Below are 17858 nucleotides of genomic sequence, written 5' to 3' on the forward strand. Positions count from 1 at the left end.
CATGATCAACAGTCCATAATATAATCAGAAGATTCAGAGAATCTGGAGAACTTTCTACACATAAACAACAAGGCTGAAAACCAACACTGAATGCCCGTGACCTTCGATCCCTCAGGCGGCACTGCATTAAAAACCGACATCATGATGTAAAGGATCTTACCGCCCGCGTGGGCTCAGGAACACTTCAGAAAACCATTGTCAGTTAACACAGTTCGTCGCTACATCTACAAGTGCAAGTTAAAACGCTACCATGAAAAGCAAAAGCTATACATCAACAACATCCAGAAACGCCACCACCTTTTCTGGGCCTGAGCTCATTTGAAATGGACAGACCAAAGTGTAAAAGTGTGCTGTGGTCTGATGAGTCCACATTTCAAATTGTTTTTGGAAATCATGGACGTCGTGTCCTCCGGACAAAAGAGGAAAAAGATCATCCAGATTGTTACCAGCAAAGTTCAAAAGCCAGCATCTGCGATGGTATGGGGGTGTGTTAGGGCCCATGGCATGGGCAACTTACACATCTGTGATGGCACCATCAATGCTGAAAGGTACATCCAGGTTTTGGAGCAACACATGCTGCCATCCAAGCAACATCTTTTTCAGGGACGTACCTGCTTATTTCAGCAAGATAATGCCAAGCCACATTCTGCACGTGTTACAACAGTGTGGCTTCATAGTAAAAGAGTGCGGGTACTAGACTGACCTGCTTGCAGTCCAGACCTTTCGCCCACTGAAAATGTGTGGTGCATTATGAAGCGCAAAATACGACAACGGAGAATCCGGACTGTTGAACAACTGAAGTCGTACATCAAGCAAGAATGGGAAACAATTCCACCTACAAAGCTTCAGCAATTCATGTCCTCAGTTCCCAAACACTTACTGAATGTTGTTAGAAGAAAAGGTGATGTAACACAGTGGTAAACATACCACTGTCCCAGCTTTTTTGAAATGTGTTGCAGGCATCCATTTCAAAATGAGCAAATATTTGCACAAAAACAATAAAGTTTATCAGCTTGAACATTAAATATCTCGTCTTTGTGGTGTATTCAATTGAATATAGGTTGAAGAGGATTTGCAAATCATTGTATTCTGTTTTTATTTACATTTTACACAACATCCCAACTTCATTGGAATTGGGGTTGTATTACAACTGATGATGTGCACGGACGGACTCGAACTAGGCATCTTCTCATCTGAAGGCAAGTGTACCAACAATACACTCTGAGAAGATGAACTAATTTTTAATTTCATTGTGACTTTCCACATGATCACTTCCTCTCACAGAGCAATTGTCAGTGGGTTCACTAAAGCCTGTGTATCAGCACCAGTGAGTTGATGGATGACAGCTAATAGAGAAAGCTGTGTTGTGCACACAGTGCTGACACACAGAGCAGGTCCACTTCATTGTTTGGTAGCATTTGGTGGAGCCAGGACCTGTGCAACAGATGGAATCCATTAACGGTAATGAGAGCCTGACAGCTACGACACTTTGATGTAGATATCCATATTCCAGAGCACAAAGGAGAGGAAATGAAGAAGCCTCTCTCCTCTACCAGTCCCCTGTCCTCCACCCCCGTAAGTGACTACTTAACCACAGGCCATGTCTGTTACTCCTCAAACATACAATACACAACTCCACACTCAACAAATAAGTGAATAAATAACTAGAATAATGATGTTTTCACTGCAGACAGACTCATGAATAAACGAAAAACTGTTTACAGATTAATCAAGCCCTCACTGAACAGCACACTCGTAAATCACGACACACACACACACACAAAAGGGGGGTGCAAAAATCTGCGCTCTTCTGCCTCATTTGAAGAGTTCTAGAGACAACCAAAGTGCAAGATAAAGACATTATTTGCAGCCCTGGAAAAACCTGCCAAGCGACATCAAGTATGTTGGAAAACAAGTGGAGATCAATGGTGGAACCAGGCAGAAACACACACTGTGGTGACAGAACATACCCAAATCAGCCTCAGTGCTTTTCTTCATGTCCTTATGAAGCTTTTTCGTCTGATCTTCCAACCTGTAAAACAACAAGAATAATGATCAGGAGGCGTCTAGTCTAGTTTCTTGTGAATGTTACACCAATACAACAGCAAACCCGGTCGCAAAAGTGAGAAACATACGGTGCACGTGCAAAAAATAAAAATAAATCCCAGATGACAGGATAGCATGTGAAGACAATGACACCTCACAGACAGACAGACAGTTAAAGATTTATGAAAGACTTCCAAATCAGAATCAAAATATAAACCCAAAAGGAAAATTAGTATTTAAAAAAAAAAACATGATTCAGTGTGGAATTACACATTTCACTGATTCCACATAAAATGATATTACATCCGTTGGCTCATTAAAAACACAGGGAATCCTTCTAGTTCCTGTCATCTGCATTTGTGCTCAAAAGCATTAACATCTTCAATCATTCCACTGCACATATTCCATTGATGGGTGTTAAAAATTGCAATTATCAGACAGACTATGGAGGCTGAAAACACATGCCATTCATTATATCAATTAAGGCAAACGAGGGGTTTAGAATCTCCCAAGAGGCTGCTGTCATATCATGTCTCCTGATCTGATGAAAAAGGGAAATTGGAGCAGTTCCATTTCATATTTGTTTTTAAGGGACTATCAAATATGTACACAGTGATGCAATCCCACAGGATTTCTGTGGAAGTGTAATGACCACTAGATAAAGTTTAGACACTAGTAACACACAATAATCAAATTCAGGAACATAGTGCACAATTACAACCATTAGAATCTCTCTCTCCCGTGACTTTTGTGCATATCATTTTAAATCATCTCAGATGTTCAAACAATTTTAACACAAAATGTTACCTGCATAAATGCAGAATTCAGTTTTAAAACTAGAGTCTGGCAGCAACCTCACAAAATGATACCCCACACTGTACTATAGTTATATTGGTGGTAATAACACATTGCTGATGAAATACCAGAATTAACAAGCTGTCTTCAAGAGCCCAACCATTCAGGGAAAGATGTGCATACAAGGTCTACACCAATGGTTCTCAAATCTGTCCTCAAGAACCACGGAACCTACTCATTTTTACTCACATTTTTCAAGGGTGGTAGTAAATTAAACAAAGCTTGTATAATGAGTTGGAATGGCGTGTGAGTTCAGAATGTTTTTAGAACATTAGACTCAACCCTTTTATTTCCTGTTAATTACATAATTTTTGAATGAATGAATGAATTTATTCGGCACACACACACACAAATCTTAAAGGACAGAAACATACAAATAACATGAATATTATATAAACAAAGCCTGTGAGTCCGAAAGGGTGTGGGCAGAAGCAAAGCTTATCAACGCCCACCCCTGCTAGTACAAGTCCAACAATTATAACAGTCATAATAACAAACACAAATTCACAACACACTACATATCAACACACAGACATACACTTCAATATTCAATTACACTTCAATTCATGTATAATTAAATGATGTATATCTATAAAGCGCCAAATCACAACAAATTTGGCCCAAGTCACTTTACTCAAATAAGGACTAACCTTACCGACCCCCAGAGCAAGCACTAGGCAACTAGGTAACCAAAAAAATAGTCCAACCGTTTAAGATTCTCTGAATCTTCTGATAATATTATGGACTACAGATGATGGCATGCCTAAATGCCTTGCAACTGAACATTGAGAAACATTGTTCTTAAACGACTGGACTATTTTTTCCACGCAGTTGCTCACAAAGTGGTGATCCTCGCCCCATCTTTGCTTGTGAATGGCTGAGCCTTTTGGGGATACTCTTTTTATACCCAATCATGACACTCACATGTTTCTAATTAGGTGTTTTTTGAGCATTCAGCAACGTTCTCAGTCTTTTGTTGCCCAGTCCCAACTTTTTTGAAATGTGTTGTAGGCATCCATTTCAAAATGAGCAAATATTTGCACAAAAACAATAAAGTTTATCAGTTTGAACATTAAATATCTAGTGTTTGTGGTGTAATCAATTGAATATAGGTTGAAGAGGATTTGCAAATCATTGTATTCTGCTTTAATTTACATTTTACACAACGTCCCGACTTCATTGGAATTGGGGTTGTACTATTAGCAGCAACAAATAGCAGCCTGTCCTGGTGCAGATCTGTGCTGGATCTGCTGTGGTAGCCTCAAGTAAACGGAAGCAGCTGAAAAGACAACATCTAGTAACAAATAACAGACCTACAATGGCAAATAGAATGCTGGTCCATTGCATGATGAGATGTGACAACATTTATATATTTAACAGTGGTTTATTAAACCAATAATACCAATAATTTAAAAAAGGTATTTTGTGATAGTGCTTAAAACAGTGTTTAAAATGTGACATTTTCCAATAATTTGGGGGGGGTTTAGCATTTTGTGACTACAATGGGGTTTTCAGGGTGCACCTGCCCCAACCACAACTCAGTATGAATCAACAAAGAGTAAATGTCCACCGATGACTACTTCTACTACTAGACTCTATTAATGAACAACAGAGTTCAGACAGTCTGGGTGAGGACCAGAGGTGCTTACAGACTACAGAGCACTATAGTGTGAACTGAAATCACAACAGACATGTGTAAGCTGTAGCATATTGTGATTTGTTTCCCTTTTGACCCAGTGTGTGGCTAGTCAACTTCCCATGTGGCTAAATGAAATTTCCATCAATTAGCCACAGTGGCTATGTTTTTGAAACAGAGAGATAACCCAGTATTTCCTATACTTAAACTCACTTTACGCACCAGGTGAGGTTTTAGATTTAACACACACACATAGCTTTTACATGATAATAGCACAGCTCTGTGACAGTGATTTGCATTCAAATATTTAATAACTTGATACCTCGAGGTAGCTGGCCTGAGGGGAACAGGAAATTGTAATTTTCCACACAAAGTTGGCCTCAAAAACGATTGTGTCTTTTCAAATTGGAGTTAAAAATTTTTTTTTTACTCAATTGCCACAGACCAGATGGAGGATGCTCCAAAAATGTCAATTTCAGTAAAGATGACGATGATGTAACTCCATCCCTTATTGTTCACACCACAGCAAAGACACAGACTGTCAGAACAATCTCCACAGTAACTTCTTGCCTCCTTCTCACCAATTAGATGTAACTGGGTCTCACAAGCCATTTCATCCTTTCTGGAAAGTAATCAAAATCTACACTTATATTTCTGATATTTAGTTGTAACCAAATATGATAATGCTACATGCATCATAGTTAATAACATTAGCAATCTTCTCTGATATTTTCAGAGCTGCATCCTGTGTTTGTTAGGTAGGCTGCCAAGAAAATATATTTTCAGTCTTCTTGTTGTGAGACTGTGAGAGCGGGCTGGCACACAACCATAGGGAAATTGCTGTGGAAAAAAAATTAAAGAATATCTTACCTGTGTTAAGTTTAGGTATAGACTTTTTGGAAGTGGTTTAAGAAAACTAGGAGACATTTTGTGATTGGTCACATCTAAAAGTACATTTTGGGCATACAGTAGTTATTTGCAACTAAATATGATTTTCACCATTATTATTTTGAGTACCTCTAAATTACTTATTTTCTTTTTAAAACATCAGATAAAAACAACCTTTTACATATCACAGAGACCAAGCTGATATCTCTGCAAGACCTGGTTTCTGACAAACAGTTCAAAATCCAAAAAATATAACATTTTACAATGATACAAAACAGCAAAAGTTGGAAACACTTGAGGGTTTTCAGTGATAACTGCAATTTTTTTTTTAATTATCAAAACATTATTCTTCTGTCACTCATTTCATCAATTAATCCACTAATTCTTTATGTCCAGATAAATTCCTGACATTCAGGATGATTGGCATATAACAGGTTTCAATATTATACTATGTAAACTAACAACCTGACTCAACGTTTGTAGTCAAAATGTGTCCTTCGGTGCACGGCGGGCTTAAAGCCTCTTTCCAAAAAGTCCTAATAAAGCAGCACTGTGGAATAAGTGTTGCTATGTGCTCCAGTACCCCATGCTGAGCTTTTACAGCCTCTCTTCACCAAGCACATGATCATCTGAAGAGAATGTGAACATAAATTCACACACAAATCCTGTATGGGGCTTCAGAAGACAGAAACCCATTCAAACACATATGAACATTCACAGTCAACATTTAGTTTTGAAGAACTATTTGAGGCTTGTTCAAGCTTATATATGATTTTAAAAAATGCAAATACTACTATCTACGGTAAAGGTAAACAAAATGCTAATTTTGTAAGAATATAGATGTCTGTAGAGACACTCTGAACCCACTGTATGCACACATGGTATACCTGTCCAGAAAAAGTTGAGCGCCAGAATCAGAAGAAGTCAGTGGCACCCAGGAAAGAGGTAAAAATACTTTCAACATCTCCTCTTGAGTTTCAGGCTGACATTAAAATAACGAGTTTACTTTCATATGGTATTAAACATCAAGTGATGGATACGCTCCTTTAAAATGTGGCCTCTGTATAATTTTAAAAAGACCAACAAATTAGAGAATGGTACTAGTTCCTGTGGGTACAACAATTACTCTGGTACATATAAATACAAATCAGACAGTAGGGTGAAGTGTAATACTACATGACAATCTGGCTGATTTCATAAGCTTTATTTTGAAACACAGCTGTAGAAGGACTGACAGAAAACAGGCTGACATGGAGTTTTCTTCTGATTATCACGGCAGTGAACCCATCCCGTGGTGCTAATGCTCCTCATATTTTATGAGAGAGAGAGAGAGAGAACTGAAATACCACAAATGATACGGGTAATGTGTTCTTTATGGCCTTGTTTACAGTGCCAGTTCAGATTGGATTTATTGCAAATCTGATTCAAATCAGATCTCCCTGACTGACTGTCAACACTATATATAGTGCCAGATCTGATCTGTGTGTCCACATTGACATGGTCTTATCCATATTAACTGCTATAGTAATGGGATACCTCCATCCTGCATGTTATAGCCTGATAAATGGATTTATTTCAGTATGTACCTTCTAAATTCTTCTGCACTGACGAATCCCCCAGACAGGCAAGAGGCACTTTATTTTCTCACCCATCCGTGGTTTATTATTTTCCTCCATGCTCTGTTGTTTTTGACCGTTTTCTTCAACTTTTTTCCCCACTTATTCCAACTCCACAGATAACGCACCTACAGTGGTATGTAAAAGTTTGGGCACCCCTGATGATTTCCATGATTTTCCTTTATAAATCATTTATTGTTTAGATCAGCAATATCAGTTAAATATAACATATAGCAGACAAACATAGTGCTATTTGAGAAGTGAAGTTTACAGGATTTGCAGAAAGTGTGCAATAATTTTAAAAAAAATTAGGAAGGTGCATAAATTTGGGCACCACAACAGATAAAAATACATTAATATTTAGTAGATCCTCCTTTTGCCTCTAAACACTTCCTATAGCTTCCAATGAGAGTCTGGATTCTGGTTGAAGGTATTCTTTTTTACAAAACAACTCAGGTTTGTTGGTTTCCGATCATGGACAGCCTGCTTAAAATCACACCACAGATTTTCAATAATATTCAGGTCTGGGGACTGAGACGACCATTCCAGATCGTTGTACTTGTTCCTCTGCATGAATGCCTTAGTAGATATTGCGCAGTGTTTAGCGTCATTGTCTTGTTGAAAGATCCAGTCCCAGTGCAACTTCAACTCTGTCACTGATTCTTGAACATTGTTCTCAAGAATCTGAAGATATTAACTGGAATCCATGTGACCCTCAACTTTAACAAGATTCCCAGTATCTGCACTGGCCACACAGCCCCACAGCATAATAAAACCACCTCCAAATTTTACTGTAGGTAGCAATTGGGTTTTTTTGGAATGCTGTGTTCTTTTTCAGCCATGCATACCGCCCCTCGTTATGTCCAAATAACTCAATTTTAGTTTCATCAGTTCACAGCACCTTATTCCAAAATGGAGCTGGCTTGTTCAAATGTGCTTTAGCATACCTCAAGCGACTCTGTTTGTGGCGTGTATGCAGAAAAGGCTTCCTCTGCATTACGTCATACATCATCTTCTTGTGCAAAGTGCGCTGTATAGTTGAACGATGCACAGACAATATCTGCAGCAAGATCATGTTGTAGGTCTTTGGAGCAGGTCTGTGGGCTGACTATGACTGTTCTCACCATCCTTCGCTTCAGCTTATCTGAGATTTTTCTTGGCCTGCCACTTCGGGCCTTAACTAGTACTGTGCCTGCGGTCTTCCATTTCCTCACTATGTTCCTCACAGTGGAAACTGACAGTTGAAATCTCTGAGATAGCTTTTTATATCCTTCCACTAAACCATGATGTTGAACATTCTTTGTTTTCAGGTCATTTGAGAGTTGTTTAGAGGCTCCCATGTGTAAGGAGGTCAAGGGTCAATGAGCTTAACAAAACCAATTTGGTGTTCCAATAATTAGTGCTAAATGTATTCAATGTAAAATCAACGTCCGTCTCTCCAGAACTACATCAGTGTTGTTCGTGTTGCACTGCAAGTGACGCAGAGGACACTTTGAAATCCTATTTGAGCGACCAAAATTGAAAGAGATTTGCAGAAAATCCAATTTGAATTGCATTTCAAACCAACTCCATATGTGGTTTGATTCTGCTTTGGAGGTGGAGGGAGACAAAAGGTCATAATAATAGTCAGATCTTGTGGCTTTTTGCTGTCCAGACTGGGGGAAAAAAATAAAATCAAGCTAGATACGATCTAGATATGCTAATAACACAACTAAGTTGTAAGAACAACTTGTTATGAAGAACAAGCCCTATGTGTTTATCAATATTCACTTACTGCTTTGCAAAGAACAGCTGTTTAAAAACTAATGTTGAGGACTGATTACTGTCTATGTGCACACATTTCCAATCTGACTGAATGAGGACAGTCTGCATGCAGGTGTGCTTGTGCAAACTTGCACAAATCTTTTTCTCTCCTTGTTCCTGTGTGGGTCAACGATGAGCAACAAGAACTTTGATTTGGGCAGAATAATTTGCTGTAAAATCTAAAATGTAATCAGTCAGCATTCAACTCTTACCTGTTGAATGAACCTATTTGTCCTGTATTTTCCCTCCACCTCTAAAGAATACTATTACTGTGTATGTATGACAAACTATGCAGTTCCATCCAGTGATACTCCACTCATGATATAAAGGGCAACATTTAGAAGATACATGCTGTTGCATGCATGTTCTAAAGGTAAAGCTGTGAATCAGTCCCACAAATTATTTGCCTCTGGTGTAAAAGGGTGTGTGCTAACACAAAAATCTTAAATAAGACTTTTTCATCTCACTGAGAGAATGCAAAGACACTCGATATGCTGACAAGAGTCTCTTGGGTGGGAAAATAAATGTCTGAACATGCCTGCTGCTCTGACTCATCTATAAGGTCTAGTGGTGCCACACCTTTCTGATAAAGGGTCCTCCTACTCAAGATGTCCTGAGAGCAAACTGATGCTCCCACTCAGTCTGAGGCCTTCAGGGAGTCTCTTCGCTTCGGCTTTAGTGTTAGGCCTGAACTTTCGGTCTTGGGTAGATAAGTGCTGTGAATCTGAGTTACAGAAGCAATGATAAAATGCCATCACAACTACTGACAAGATGCCAACAGTTTCAAATGTTAAGCTTACTTGTATCAAGTCTTCTTAAGCAGAGTTTCTCTGATGTCCACAAAGCAGCTCATTGGTTATGTACCAGATTCCTCAAGTAGTGACTATATTTGACTAATTTGGACACATTTATCATGATGGAAATATGAGAAAGCAAGTACAATAAGACTCTTATTTACATACACAAACCTCAGGATGAAGTGGCAGAGGTTATATGTGGTTATTCATTTGTATGTCTGTGCGCATAACAATTTGGAAAAAGTGGAGAATATATTTAAAGTAAAGCTTTTGGAGAAATTATTCAGTGATTAATCAGTTAAATATTGAGGCAAATCTTGATAAGGTTCAGTATCTCATCTTTTTTTTTATGACCACTGTGAAAGAGACTGCCCTTTTAGTATGCCAAAGACAGGCTTTATAGCATCACAAAAAAATTGTGCTACCCTGGTGACATTCAGAAATCACTTTAATCTCAGTTTACCTTATGATGTCACAAACAAAATTAGAGATCTGACAGTCCATGTCCTTTGCGTTAGTGAAAGAACATTAATGGTTGGCTATTATTAAACCGGTGGAAACACACTCCAACTGTACCTTCAACTTTAATAGCAGGAACAGCATGAAAAGGAGATTATTTTGGTAAATATACCAAAATAATTTTCTTATTACCACAGATACCTACTTTGGAAAGAAAATCACTCAACGTAAACATAAAATGAACTGTGTATAAGCATATAATACATAAAACAAATAACCAACTCAGTTTAAGACACCAAAACAATTAGTGCATGAACCTGCAACAATCACAAAGCTTTCGCTTTTTTAACAAAATCAGAGGTGAAAATTAAACCTTGGCTTTTGTGTGACACAAAAGACAAAACTTTGGTACCTGTACAGGAATTATAGGTCTATACCAAATCACGGTATTATCAAAGCATTGGTATAAGATGTTCAGTACACGTACCGTAATCCTGTCCCCATATTTTCAATATTGCAAACTGTTAGTCACCTGCATCTGTAGCAGCTCAGATTTTAAAACAACAGTTACAGTTGTCTCGCTGTGTCTCCCAGGGAGTGGCGACGCAACGAACAAAAGCAGCACATGCGTGGTGAGTTTCCAAGCATATTTACACTTTACTTCTCTTTCGAAGTCTGTGTGTGTCCCCTGGCTGTATTAACGTGGCTAAAACAGCAGCAGCTTAAAAACAGAGAGCAGCAGCACACCCATGTTGAGTTAAAAAAAAAAAAAAAAAAAAATTACTAATACTTTAGTCCCCCTCCCCACCCCCAAAATACCCACAGTGTCTTTATGGCAATGGAACAACATAAAAGCAAAATTAAAACCTTACCTGTTAATCAGCTAGCCATAAATACAAAAGTTCTCCATTCTGCCTGCTCAGAGACTGTGCAGGCCATGGCCTCATCCAATCAGAAAGATGACAGAACACCCCCCCAAACCCACAACACCCTCAGAGTAAAGGTCCACTTTTGAAGACATTTTTTTTATATACACTACTACTAATAGTAATAGTAATAATAATATTTTAACAACTAAAATGTTTAATCACTATCACTATGTGCCTAGGATTTTAGTACAAATGGACACTAAGTGGAATTGATGAATGAAAAAAAAACATATTTACTTAATTTAACTTTTCTGCATAACTGATGTGGGATGTGAAGCAATAACTTTTTAAAACGATGTCTAAGCTAAGGTTTGTTTAGGGTTCTAGCTTTAAAATAAGGTCACTTAGGGTTATGTAAGCCATTAATATGAAAATGATTATGGCTCTTAGGGTTAGTAATCTTATTAAACAAACATGTAGGGTGGGTGTGACATCAATTTGGGATTGTGTAAAGGCAAAGACAGGATGAAATTGTGCAAAAGAAAATACTAATACTACACACATTAAGCAGTATAATTAAAGTATTACAAAGCCGGGTTATACAGTTAACGCCATACACTACAATTTACGCATGCATTTAAATAAAATTTATATTAAATGTACCAATATCGTAAAACATAGCATATCAGACATTCAATGATACGAATCATATCATATCGAATTTTGAGAAATATAGAGCCCTGACAGGAATAACAGTTAATTTTCAATCATATTGCTATGGATACAGTTACTCTGACAAAATGATAAACGTTAAGCAATGACTTCTTTTTCCATATGCTACAAACTTACTTTTGGAGCTTGTCATATTCTCGTTCAAAGTCTCTTTCAACCTATAAAGACAAAACAAACAATTTTAGAACATTTACTTTGATATGCAAAATACATTCACTTATCCGTCAAGCAAGCCGTTTTCATTGTTGTTTTTAATGGAATGTAACAGTTAACCAGAGAATAATCAACATTAACTAGGTATCTGTAACTAAGCAATGTAAAAGACTCATTTAAGCAGGCCAAATACGGTGTTTTGGCTTATAACTGCAAAGAAAACCTAATGAACTGCAGGAGGAAGCATGTTCCCGGAGCGTGCACACCAACATCAATAAGATGTCTTTTAAATCACCTCCAAGGTGTTATCTGGTTTTAAAAACAGCATTTTGAGATTTAGAAGTATTTATTTCTCACTAACATTTACAAAATATGTGAAACATTAGATTTATACAGAAATGAATGGTTTTGGAGTGTTTTCCCCCATCTTGGTTTATTTTGTTTGAGAGAACAGCCAGCTGACATCACGCTGCCTTTCTCTATTTTCATTGGCAGTCACTGTGTCCTTATCCTGCATGCAGATTGGGGAAGCCCCCACATGCTCTATGACATCACTAACAAATGCACGTCATCTAATCACTTGAATTTGTACCCTTCAGGGGTTGAAATTCTAAACTGTTTCCAGACCGTTCAAATTTTGATAAAGTTGGCAATATCATAATATGAATTCCTTATTTAAATGCTAAGGAATAAAATTATAGTGGTGTCAAAGAAAATTATCTTTATGATTTAAATCAGTGGTCTCCAAACTATTCCAGAAAGGGCAGAGAGGGTGCATGTTTTCTTTGTAGCCACTGACTTCAGCAGGTGATTTCACTGATGAACTCATCCCACCTGTTCAAAGGGATGTTAATCAGTGAAATCACCTGCTGAAGTCAGTGGATGCAAAGAAAATCTGCACCCTCTTGGCCCTTTCTGGAATAGTTTGGAGACCACTGATTTAAATCTTTAAAAACTAGATGCTGTACAGCTTTAAAGACCTGTGCAAAATTAGAAAATGGGGTTTTTAAAAAGCCAGAAATTTGAGACTTGTTACTAGGGATGTCCCGATCAGGTTTTTTTTTTGGCCCCGATCCGATTCCGAGTCATCTGATTTTGAGTATCTGCCGATACCGAGTCCCGATCTGATACTTTAAAAAAACTGAATGAACAATGAACAAATGCTAAATATATAATATTTTCATTTTAATCACCTTATTTTATTATTTATCACTTAAACAGTGCACTTCTCCTTGAGGTAGCTTGAACAATCAAGTAATAATCTACCAGACTAGTACAAATTTCCATGTTTTTTTTTTTAAATAAATGTCCAGGGTTCCTTATGTTAACAAGAAATGATCTAATCTGAAATAACAGGTGGTTTTAATTTACAGATGAAAGGTTTCTAAAGAACCATTTATTGATTTAGCTATTTTAATTACAAGTGTTCTAAACTTTTTTTAAACAGTAATCAGAAATTTTGAGGTAACAAACAACAACAACAAAAAACATTTCCAAGGAAAACTGCTCTATAAATTAGCAGTGACAGGTTTCTGTTTTGTACAGATCAATGGTTTCTGCCACTAGTCTTCTGTGTTTTGGCCCGACACGTCATTCCTATTGGACAGCGTGAAGCTATGTCACAGCTCAGAGCGTCGAAAGTTGGATTGGGTTGAACTTGTGTTTTTTTCTTTTGTTCATTGAAACAAAAAAAGATTGGGTTGAACTTTGACTGCGTCAGCCTGCCGACAAGCGGCACTGCGCGCTCCCATCAGAAGCGTTGCTTTAGTTCAGCTTTTGACGCAACGCTTCTGACGCCTCAAGCAACGCGTCTCATTGAAAATAATGCTTTTTAAGACCGATTCTTGATGACTCTGGCGCTTCCGACGCGTGAAAGGCCCATTAATCTGCAATAATGAGCTTGAAATAGCACTGAAAATAATGAGAATAAAACCCTGATTCCTGATCGGGATGCAACGTCCGATTTCGATCAAGTCTGAAACCACGTGATCGGGCCCGATTTCCGATCACGTGATCGGATCGGGACATCCCTACTTGTTACCTTTGATGTAAAAACAAAACCACAAGCAATATATTTCCAATTTCTCACACACATTGTATTCTTGGTGGTGAATGGTGTAAAATAGGCAACTTCTGACATACCCATTCACACATGGAGTGTGAAAAAACGATTTAACTGCTCAAAAATAAAAGGGACTCTCTTTGGTAACTAGGTGAACTGGCTTTTAACACTTAATGGTGCTGTGACACGTTTTGTTTTTATAAGCCTTTCTAAAATGTGGGCAGCACGGTGACTTAGTGGTTAGCACTGTTGCCTCACAGCAAGAAGGTCATGGGCTCGATTACACCTGTGGCCTTTGTGTGGCATTTGCATGTTCTCCCTGTGTTTGCATGGGTTTCCTCTGGGTGCTCCAGTTTTCTCCCACATTTAAAGACAAGCAGGTTAGGTGAATTGGAAACTTTATAATTGCCCAGGTCTCCCTTGCAAAAGAGATCTTGATCTCAAAGGGACAAACCTGGTTAAATAAAGATTCTATTTAAAATGTATTATTGTTTATTTTATTTTTGTGTATTCTTGATCTTTGATTTTACTGTAAAGCATTGTGGATACCATCTGGCTGCTGTAAAGAGCTATACAAATTAATGTCAATGTTGATGTAGGTAAGGCTTGAAAGAACTAAAGCTTAGGGTACAGTGATTGTCGGCGCTTCGGCAATAAGGCAGTGCAGTCTTGTTTGAACCCTGCGTGATATTGCGGGATTTGACAGCCGCTCCCCTTGTACAATATATACAGAGCACAGGAAAATGGTGTACTATTTTGTTTTCGTCTGCAATCACCGAAGCAGTCGCGAAAGGGCAGTTTTTTTCTTTTCACAGTGGAGAAGGGAATATGAGAGGTCATGTCGGTAAGTGTTAGCCTACACAGCGAACCAGAGTAGCTACGTCCTCTCGCCTGCACAACCACCTCAACACATTTGAGCTCTGGGTCATAAACTGCAACACATGTCCACTTTCCACCGCATTGTCACTTTTTCTTTGCATTTTCACTTTTGTTTGCATGTAATTTGCCGAAAATCTCATAGCTGTTAAGGTGCAATATATGCACCTTAACAACTATGACCTGAAAACTAGATTAGATAGAATTTTATTAATCCCTTGGGAAAACTCCCTCAGGGATTTAATGATAAATAAAGTAAATAATGAAAGTAAAAAAATAATAAAGTAAACTACAACTCGAGAAAGCAGCTAATGTACCTGGTAATATAAAAAGTTGGTGGGGTTGTTGTTCTTTAGGTCAAAAAAGACTAATACAGCTTGAAAAAACAACATTCCAAAACATGCCAGCCTGGTTTAGGCGGCAGCAAAGTTTCTTGTCTTGTGGTCCTATGGGCTCCTGGATTTAAACACACTGGCCCAAACAATGAGGGAGGCAGATGATAATTTGTCACAAGTGGATCAACTAAACAGACTGCCCCGATCCCACTCCCTGGTTTTGCACAGGATGGTACAGGAAGCAGGTCTGACAGTGGCTGCTGGGCCACAGACCCATTACAGTGGAAGTGGTTTTCTCCAGCAAAGAGAACTCCCACTCACTGTCACTTCAAGGAAACCACCTCTGCCCCCTTGCAAGGCTCAGACAAATTGGCATCCAATGTGCCTCTAAGTTGCGACACAGTCATTCAATGATTTAGGCTAGTCATCATCATACATTGAAAAACTTCAACATCTAAGACCAAACTTTCAAAATCCAGTATATCCTTTGTATCCTTTGTCAAAGATGTGATCTTTGCCGTTTCGCCAGAATTACTCAAAGACTAATTAACCAATTATCGCAAAATTTGGGGAGATGATTGAGTCTATAGTAATGATTATACATTTGGCCAAATCCATACAAACATGCAAAGAAAATGAGAAAGTACTACTTTCCTGAAAAATAAGACATTTTACCCAAGATAAAATGTTCAGGAATAGATTGCTGCTTTCAAACATTGGGGTGTATCTGCATAAAGGACAAAACAAAACCATATAGAAATTGTTATAGAACACTGCAGAAACTAATGTTTAACAAATTAAAATCTTTGGGCTTTTTGTTTTGTTTTTTTAAACAAAAATTGCAAATATAGCAAGCCTGGAATAACTGACCCTTTTCTATTTAAGGCAGATGCTCAAAGTGCCCCTTAGGTGATGTAAGGAGTGGGACAAGAGCTGCTCTTTCACCATCCTCACTCCCATTATTTCTGGCTGTTTGGGGAATTAAACCTATGACTCTCTGGTTATAAGGATTCATCTTTAACAGTGAGGTCATCATATTTCAGGGTGGCTGTACATGTTGGGACGGTACTAAAAGTTTCAGGGTAGCTGTGCATAAAGAGCAGAGCCATGAAAGTCATCGTTTCTAAATGGGTGTCCACTTTTACAAATTTTAGTATAAAGGTTGGGTGTAATCCTGAATAAAAAAATATTAACTTGGGTGAAGAGCTACAAAAGTGGCACAGGTGGAAAACAGACTTTTTTCCTTTTTCATTTTTCACAAAATGCACTGAAATCTAGTTTTCTTGTAAAGAACCTTTACTTCTGTGGTATATCACAAAACCAAGCTCATTTTATTGCTGGTAAAGTATTGATTGTTTATTATTGATTGTTTATTATTGATTATTGGGGGACATTCTATGTCAAATGACTTCCTGAGAGATCGCAGAAAACACGAGGGACGAAGGGCACGTACAAGGTTCCAAGTTCATGTTGCATTCCAAGGAAACTGGGAAAATCGGATTTTCCAATTTAAAACTCAGAAAATACAGCTAATAAAACAATGACAAAATATTAGTCTCTCTACTGACCCATTTTGTTAACCACTACCACATATTTTGGACTGAAGCTCAATTATGTGAAATTTCATCCACTGGGAACGCTATAACTGACACATGCCAAATTTTCAGCCTGGAGTTGATTGCCAGTGTCGCAGAACGAACGCCCCCCCCCCCCAAATTGATCCGCCCTGCCTTCACTGCGCATGCGTCATTTGGGACCACAGCAGCTCATCTGAGACTGAAGTCTCTACAGCCAAAGCGATCAAAGGGAATAATGTGATTATTAGCCATCAGATGACAAAGTAAAACCTCTTAAGACAAGGTTCAAGGACTTAGATTTGACTGCCAAAATAGCCAAGTTTTAAACATTACATAATTCAATGAAATTTCATTGATTCTAAAGTAAAACTTTCTCAGGAATTCAGATCTGAAAAGAAAAATGCAAAAATGTTGATAGTTTAATAGCCATGAATGACTTATTAAAGGCACTGACAATGCTCAAACATAAATGTAAGTATACATCTCTCAATAATAATAATTGTCAATACATGAGAACTAAGACAGAAAAATCCGCACACTGGTATAAAGCTCCCAAAATAATTTTTATTGACTAAAAATAAAAAAGCAATGTTTCGACCACAGGGTCTTCTTCAGGCAACTGTTGCTTTTTTTGTTTGTTTTTTAGTCAAAAAGATTTTGGGAGCTTTACACCAGTGTGCGGATTTTCCCCTCTTTTTTTGTCTGAAATTCTTGAGTATCCTGCACCTGGCCTAATATAGGATTGGATGTGTGCACAACTACCATTTTTTCTAATACATGAGAACTAGACACACATTTATCACACTTGACAGAAGAAGAGACGCAACAGTAAACATAAGGTTAAAAAATTAGCTAATCCATTCTTAAATCAGACAGTGCTTCTTGATATAATAGCAACATGTGTGACTTGTGGCCCGGTCACATGGCACACGACGATTCCTGAACAAAGGGAAAAAAGTAAAAAAAGTCACAAATCATTCAGAAAAGGTGGACGAATGAGCTTTATCACCAAACAGCCTAGGAATCGAGAACGCAAAAGGGACGAAAGAGGAACAAAACAAAGCTAACATTGATCTCAACGCTTTCAACGAAACGTGCCTGGGTCTACCTGCTCAATCAGAACAACAGAGGGATCATCTCCATCATCAGAATCC

At 38.0% G+C, this 17858-nt stretch overlaps 1 protein-coding gene across 1 annotated transcript in view; it reads right to left on the reverse strand.

The window, feature by feature from the left end:
• The window catches only part of bin3 (bridging integrator 3), a 120924-nt gene that overhangs the window by 58455 nt on the left and 44611 nt on the right, over positions 1-17858 (reverse strand). Inside the window, exons 3-4 of the mRNA XM_034169983.1 lie at positions 11819-11859; positions 1971-2032 (exon numbers count right to left, since the gene is read on the reverse strand). Coding sequence (XP_034025874.1) covers positions 1971-2032; positions 11819-11859 — 103 coding nt within the window. The remainder of the gene's footprint in view (positions 1-1970; positions 2033-11818; positions 11860-17858) is intronic.

This window comes from Thalassophryne amazonica, chromosome 5 (assembly GCF_902500255.1).
Source record: "Thalassophryne amazonica chromosome 5, fThaAma1.1, whole genome shotgun sequence".
NCBI lineage: Eukaryota > Metazoa > Chordata > Actinopteri > Batrachoidiformes > Batrachoididae > Thalassophryne > Thalassophryne amazonica.